The following is a 7,905-nucleotide window of genomic DNA, read 5'->3' as shown; positions in this document are numbered from 1 at the left end:
ACCTTGCAACCAGGTGAAAGAGTTCAAGGTGTTCTTGATGTGCCAATCAGAAGTGAACCAGATCATCCACCTTCTGATGAACCAAAGATTGATGCAATGAATGATTTAACTGAAGGAGAGGATGAGTCTGAGGATTCAAATGATAATGATGATGACCCTGAAAATGATCAAGGAAAAACTGTCAAAGCTGCTAATGTTGTGTCTCCTCAAGTCACAATGACTGAGGAACATAGGGCAAATATTGAGCTGAGTGTGTTGGAAGCTAGAAAAATCCATTGGTTATAAAGTTAAGAAGATTTGGTATAAGCTTCAAAACCCTGGCTGCTATGAATGATGATGAATTGAAGCAGAGATTAGAAGAAGAAAATAATACTCTTAAGAAGCTTATGCAACAAAAGAATAGAGATGCCCAGAAATACAGAGATTATCTTAGAAGGCATAACTATTCTAAAAAAGATCTGTCTCATTTTAACTTTGACCAACTACAAGATTTGTATAACAGTGAAAGAGAAAAGGTCATTGAAAAGTGTGTAAAAGAAAATGAAAAACTTGAAAAAACAGAAGCTTTGAAGAAAAAGTTTGGAGGTATGTGTGGATACATGATGTAGAGAGGTATGAAGCCTGAAATTGTTGAGCACCTGTCAAGAGAATCAGTGGTAGACCAGTATAATAAATTGAAGAGAAAAGAAAAGCTGAAAAGAGCTCAAACTGAAAGGTCTACCGGACAGACTGAACCAACTGATGAACCTCAAGCAAAGAAGAGAAGAATTCAAACTTTGAGGGAGAAAACAAAAGAAAAAGTCAGATCAGTTGAAATCCCTACTTCTCAAGAAGTGAAGCCTGAACCTGAGAATGAACCATTTGTTCCTTGGGAGAATGAAGAGATGATCAATTCTGAGGAACATAATGATCAATCAAAGGGGAATGAGTGAAGCAGACTTTAATGTCTTGGAAAAAGAGGATCTGAAAACCTTTTCTATCTTCAAAAGAGTGAATGGGAAAAAGCTTTAAGAGAATGTGAGAACCCAAGATATTATGCAGATGGAAGATTTGTACCTGCCTGCATAATGAATATTTGATGGATATAAGGGATTTGGCTATACCAGAAAGTCACACTCACTACCAAGCCCTTAATATCTTCAAAATGAAAGCTGCTTCTGAGATAGTCAATCGAAGACAAGCCGTTCATAATGCAAGAAAGAGACAAGATCAATAGAATAGGCTTTGTTTTGTAATGTCTTCGGACAATTTTTGAATATGTAATTTGTTTATGTGATTTGAATATGTAATTTTACTTTGAATTTGATGTGTATTTTTTACTAAGTGTAAGTAACCTTAGAAATGTTTTGGGTCAGCTGAGGTGTTCCAATCTAGGGGAGATTGTTGAGTCAAACAATTGACCTAAGGGGGAGATTGTTGAGTCAAAGATTTGACCAAAATGAAGTACATGGAAGATTGGAATCTTCTCAACCTCCTCAGAATTCGCTAAGTATGGATCCGGGCACACCTTAGACATCCGAGCAAGCTTTTACTTAGCCGGGTACGATTTTTTGTCTATCAGGCAAGGTTATCTTCAAAGAGTCTTCTTTAGTGGTTATCCGAGTAAGGTTTGCAAATTAGTGCATTGCCGGGCAAGGTTCACTTTATCAAGCAAGTCTGTTCTTCATAGCCAAGTAAGGTTCACTCTCAAGTAAGCTTTTGGCTAACAAAGTCCATGAAGCCAAGTGATTGGAAGACCGGGCAAGGTATTCATTAATAATAGTGGTTCGAACATGCTTGATGATTGAAATGAAATATCACTAAGTAACATCGGGCAAGGCTCAACTTAAGCAAAGAACAGTACTCCCGAGTACACTTTGCTAATAAGTTATTTTATAGCAAGGAGTTGAAATGGACCATTGAAGAACAAGGTTGCTCGTAAGGGTTTGTCAGGCAAAGTCTGGCAAAGTCAAGAAGATTGAAGTCTACCCGGTGAGTATTTTACTTGGTAAAATACTCTTCAAGTAAAGTCTACCCGGAAACTGATCCCGGACACACTTCTGTGTTACCAAGTCCTGAAGGATGGCAGAGTACACAGCGTACTTGGAAAATGAAGATTGATGCAAAGCCTACCCGGAAGACTTGTTTTACACTTAGATTATTTTGAATATGTAATTTGATTATGTACGTTGTATTTTGGGTTTCTAGAAGGAATGACAGCTGTCCAAGGGTATCAGGCCTATAAAAGGAATAATTAGGGCACACTTGAGGACAGAGACACAACACGGAAAAATAGGCGGCTGAATACGATAATATTTATTGAGATACTACCGTTTTCCTAAAAGAAACCCTAAATCGATTATCCACTTTGTATGATGAAAATTATATAAATGGAAATTGTTTGAGTGAATCTTGTTTGTGTTATCTACCTCTGATTATTAATTGCAACTATCATGTTTGTTATTGATTCCGCCTTTAACAAACAGTAATCTTTCTAAATATAGCAACCCGTCATTAACTCCCTTGTCGACACATCAATCTGTGTGAGTTATGACATGATTAAGTAAGATCCAGCTGAAATCGGGGACCTAATAGTTATTTTAATATGAATTTCAGATTTACAAACTTTATACCTTTAAGATTGTTGTCATTTTTTGTATCCAATTTTCTTTTCCTGATTACTCTTTTTTCTTTTGAATCTTTAAAAAAGCAAAACATTGACGTTATTAATTAAAAACACAAAAAAGAAATTCATAATAGATATACCATTTGTAATGTTAGACAATGGACTTGTGGTATGTAGGGATGAAGAACTAATATTGATATGTTGATATGGATTTGATGTATAAGGAGTAACAAATGCTGTGTGAGAACCAAAACTTCCATAATCTAATGATGGGTTTAAAGAGCATTGTATGTTGTTTATACCTGTCATTATATAAAAGAGTTAAGTTTTTCAAAGTGTGAACAATTTATTATAATTGAGAATTGTAAACATTGACCAAAATATATCATCAAGTTGTATTTGAAATGACCTTTTAGGCTGCTATGCAAACGAAGTAGTTTTGATCTTTTCTCATCCAATTTTAGTTTCCTCTTCTTTCGCATGAGCTTTGCATAAATATAGCGATCATTCGAATCTGAAAAAATGTACAAAATAAGTTGATAAAAAAACATTATGTTGTAAAAGTTTAGAGTTCAAATGTAGTTAAAAATGTTTATGTTGACAAAAAAAACTTCCTAAAGTGATGCAGATTTAAGGATTGGGATATGAAATTTCAAAATTGTTTTGTACAAATAAAATACCATAACATAATGTAACGTACAAAAACCAACACATAACCAATACATAATAATAATGTAACCAAATTGTCTTACATCAAATACTTAAACAAAATGATAATAAAGTGCATAAGACATCATCATAACATAGACTACAACAATATGACATAGAAGTTCTTAACAGACAAACATGATAGGAAATACGTTAAAATTAAAATATAACCACCCAACATAAAACATTCAGATTTTAAGAAAATCATTTTTCAATCTTGGGAATAAGGAGAACTGGCTTGCCATCAGATGGAGGCTTAGTGGTGACATTTCTCCAGTGATCTCAACATTATAGCTATCAAGCAAGTTTTTCTTAAAAGTTGGAGCCTTGGATTTGCGTTTAAACATTGTCGTTTCAACCACATGAGATTTTCCAACACTTTTGTCATTCACATTTGTTGCAACTGGTGTAACATTGTCGTTCATACTTTCAGCACCACCCTAGACATTTTTACAAAGATATGGTTACATATAACTTATACATCATTACTTGTAAATAGAAAATATAATATGGTTTTCAAATACCTTTTTAGTAGTTTCATTGGTCTCCACAGTATCCAATCCCATGATAACCTCTTCAGAATTAACTGACTACAATATAGTTCAAATAAGTATTATTATAGATCAGGGTAATAAATATTTATGGTTGTATTAAACTGAAAACAGTTTTGAAAGGTAATACCATAAATTCAACAGTTCTTTGTGACTGGGTATCATTGAATCCAATGCTAAGAGAAGCAGAGTTGTTAACGTAAATATTAAAAATAGTATTCCTTTAAAGAGTCAAGTATGATGATTAAAAAAATCTTAAATTAAAAACAAATAATTGTGTAACCTCAAAATTGTTGGCCTTTTTCTCTAGTTCAAAGATGATATCAACATTATTAGTGAGTTTTGAAATGCCAAAAACTGAAGAACCGTTGTCGATGTTGTACTGTGTTATGTCAATCTTGAATGCAAACATTTTCCCCACAAGAGCATCAAATTCAGCAGGAGTCTATAATATGTATGTATATTATAATGTTATCTAATCTTCAAATTAAGGAATATAATATTGTATAGTGAAGTAAGAAAATCTTACATATTTCTCAGTTAGATCTGAACCGGTTGTTTTCAGAAGTCTACAAGCCTTACGATCAAACAATGTTAAAGATACTGTTCCGGTTGAGTCTTGAACAGCCAACTGGACTCTAAGCCTATATAATAGAATTTAGAGGAATCAATTAGCATAAATATAAATTATAACTTAAATTATTTAATTAATATAGACTATAGATAGTTACCTTTGCAGATAGTGAACAACATTATTATTGCAAGTCTTAGTTTTGCACTCATAAATGTCCTCTTCATCAACCAACACACCAACTGCTTGATTATTTTTGGGAGTTTTTTTGCTTACTTTCCTGTTACAATTTCGTCATGCCAAATAGAACCAAGGAACATCTTGCGGTATTAATCGAACCGTGCCAACAATGACAACAGACTTAACCTAAAATAAAATAATAGATTCAGCAACCATTTATTGAAAATAGCAATTAAAAAAAGTATTATAGTTTACCTGTTGTAGATTAACTTCGGCTATGTTATTGAACTCTGATCTTACAACATAGTCATCATACATAGACAGATACATCCCCGATATGTTAGATGATTGAGTTGAACCTGAAGACCCAGCAGAGTGCAACAGAAGGTTGTTAAAAGAAAGTAAATGAATGGTCAAAATAGTGCAATTGAAAATTAAAAAAAAAAGAATGTTAAAGTATAATTCAAATTAAACTACCTGTTTCGAAATTCATTGATCTCATCAATTTCCGAGTTGATGAAAAATTTCGAAACATTGTAGGAACTGTTGACATAAGAAGATTTCCAAAGTATTTAGCAGTACCAAATTGTAAGATGATAACAATAATACCATCTTGTTCCCTGTTTTCCCAGTGTTCTAGAATCATATCAGCATATGAATCCCATAATGAGAGATAAATTTTCTGCATCCTGAAAAAGAATGAGCAAAAAAAGTAGTTTAAAATTATATTTTAGATTTCCAAGAAGTTAAATAGTTTTATGAAATAGACTAACTCAAGATCTTGAACAACGACATTCAGCTTCTTAGTCTCTTTCCCCTTTTGTGTTTTGAACTTCTTAGGCTCACCAACATCAGCAACGAAACCAATGACATCTATAAAAAGAGTTTAATATATGACCATCATATAAAAACATAAACCTATTTTAAATTACAAAATAAAAGAAATTACCTAACGGTTGATTTTCAAGAAAAGTTTGATCAACAATACCCTTAAAGTTGGTAAATGAAAACTCGTAGAGTGGACCTGAATAATCATTACAAGGGTAAATGTGAGTGTCATAATTGAGTCCTGGCTTGGTTTGGTTCTGAACATACTTGTACTTTGATTCGTTCAACCCAATTGTTGGTCTCACAATGAAGTAACAATCTACAAAAAAATATAAATAGAATATTAATGTTGAAAAGTGTAAAGTATGTTGGGTAAATAATATTCAAAAAATAGTGTATTTTAAAACACTTTGACCACAAATTTGTTGAAAAATAACAATATGTTGTAGTGATAAAGTTGAGTAACATTTGAAAAGTTTAAGACTATCTTAAAAGAAAGCAGTTGAGTTGTACTTTTGAGTATTCCATTCATAGTTAATATAACAATTACTTAAATATGTCAAACAACAAATTTTAATAATAACATTAACATGAGTATGATAAATAGTATTGTTGCAGCCATATATGAACTTATATAATAGATGAAAAGAGAAAAAAAATGATCATGCTTTTGTTGTGAAAATATAACCTGATTCGTTAAGAACATGCTCAAACCGAGCAAACCAACGTCGAAGAACATTAGCTTGGGTTGTTGTACCCTGTAAAGAATACATGTCAAACTATTATGTTTTATTTTTGAAAAAAACTTTATAATTATATAATAACTAAATACACATACCTCTTCATTAACAGGATCATTTCGATAGAGTACCATTGCTGAGGATAGTTATACATTGGTTGTTTCCATAAACGGATTACCCTAGCCTTGACCGTATAATCACGGAGAGACAAGTCTAAGTTCTTCAAGTAGGTTATATTACCAAGTTCAGGCAAGCTGTATTATAAATAAATGTTTATAAAAAATATTAGAGCAAGTAAATAAATGAGTAATGGACATTTATGAGTAAAACATAAAAGTGTCTTCAAAAAACATAATAAAAGTTGGTAATATATAAAGAAAATAAATTTTGTTGTTAAAGTTTAACATAACAAAGCATTAACTATAGATGATATCTAAGAGCTAAATTAGTTAATAAATATTAACAAAGCTGGAAAAAAAAGGTTTGACTATAATACTTAAACATTGCATTAAATATGTTGATGTAGATGACATGAAACTTGAAAAAGAAAAAAAAACATGAGTATAGAAAAGTACTTGGCTGCCATGATTGAAATGTCTTTGGTTTGTTTGAGAAGTGATTTAATACAAAGCAATCAATGAAGAGATGATGTGATAAATGATGGAAGAAGGGTGGCATTTATAGTGTAAAAGAGTAAAGGAAAACAACTATTTTAGGTATGTATCAAAAAACAAAAAGTTAAATCAATGCAGTTAATTATGTTGATGTGTTTTTTGGTAACAAAAAGTTTGAAAACATGCATACGTCTAAATAGACTATTTGTAAAGGCTTTTATAACATGGATAATAAAGCTATTTTATGGTGTGATTTTAGAAAAAGTTTTGAAAGAATGAGTAAGTCTCATCAAGTATATGTCAACCCTTTTTATAACATTGATAATAAACCTATTCTAAGGTATTTGAAGACATCAAAGTAAGTGTCATGTTTAGAGAATAAAATTTTTAACTACTTTGTTGTAAAATCTAGTCTTTATTATTTGAATAATCAAGTCTTATAAACTATTTTAAAAAGTTAACAATATGAAATATGAAAACATAAATGTTATTTTCTAGTTTTAAAATGTAGTTGGAATCCGATTAAGTAATGTATGTGTTTTTAGTAAAAGTGTATGAAAACATGCATAAGTCTAAACCAACTATGTGTAAAGCCTTTTATAACATGGATAATAAACCTATTCCAAGGTGTTTCAAGATATCAAAGTAATTGTCATGTGTAGAGAATAAAGTTTTTAACTATTTTGTTGTAAATGAAATCTTTATTGTTTGAATAATGAAATCTTATAAATTGTTTTGAATTTTGTTATGTGTTATCAAATATAACTATTTTAGGTATGTATCCAATGTGTGATTTTAGAAAAAAGTTGTTGAAAGCATGAATAGGTTACATCAACTATATGTCAACCCCTTTTATAACATGGATAATAAACCTATTCTAAGGTGTTTGAAAAAATCAAAGTAAGTGTCATGTTTAGAGAATAAAGTTTTTAACAATTTTGTTGTAAATCAAATCTTTATTGTTTGAATAATGAAATATTATAAATTGATTTGAATTTTGTTATGTGTTATCAAATCTAACTATTTTAGGTATGTATCTAATCCCATGAACTTATGTCTTTGTTGGAATTCGTACCGATGTGTGATTCAGAAAAAGTTTTTGAAAGCA

At 31.0% G+C, this 7,905-nt stretch overlaps 1 protein-coding gene across 1 annotated transcript; it reads right to left on the bottom strand.

Annotated features, from left to right (window-relative positions):
* Nucleotides 1–3,065: 3,065 nt before the first annotated feature.
* LOC143576274 (uncharacterized) lies at nt 3,066–6,317 on the bottom strand. Its single transcript, XM_077060406.1, has 13 exons — nt 6,282–6,317; nt 6,132–6,201; nt 5,565–5,762; nt 5,389–5,488; nt 5,093–5,304; nt 4,871–4,974; nt 4,797–4,801; nt 4,596–4,715; nt 4,394–4,508; nt 4,148–4,309; nt 3,838–3,903; nt 3,556–3,753; nt 3,066–3,119 (listed from the first exon to the last, which is right to left on the bottom strand). Exons 1-13 carry the CDS (start codon nt 6,315–6,317, stop codon nt 3,066–3,068), a joined length of 1,440 nt encoding a protein of 479 aa, XP_076916521.1.
* Nucleotides 6,318–7,905: the final 1,588 nt, after the last annotated feature.

The sequence above is a fragment of the Bidens hawaiensis genome, unplaced genomic scaffold, assembly GCF_021521415.1.
Source record: "Bidens hawaiensis isolate Kalapana, Puna unplaced genomic scaffold, B.hawaiensis_p1.1 tig00001440_1, whole genome shotgun sequence".
Taxonomy (NCBI): Eukaryota; Viridiplantae; Streptophyta; class Magnoliopsida; order Asterales; family Asteraceae; genus Bidens; species Bidens hawaiensis.
Note: the sequence above shows the minus strand (reverse complement) of the source record. Positions and strands in the feature narration are given on the sequence as shown.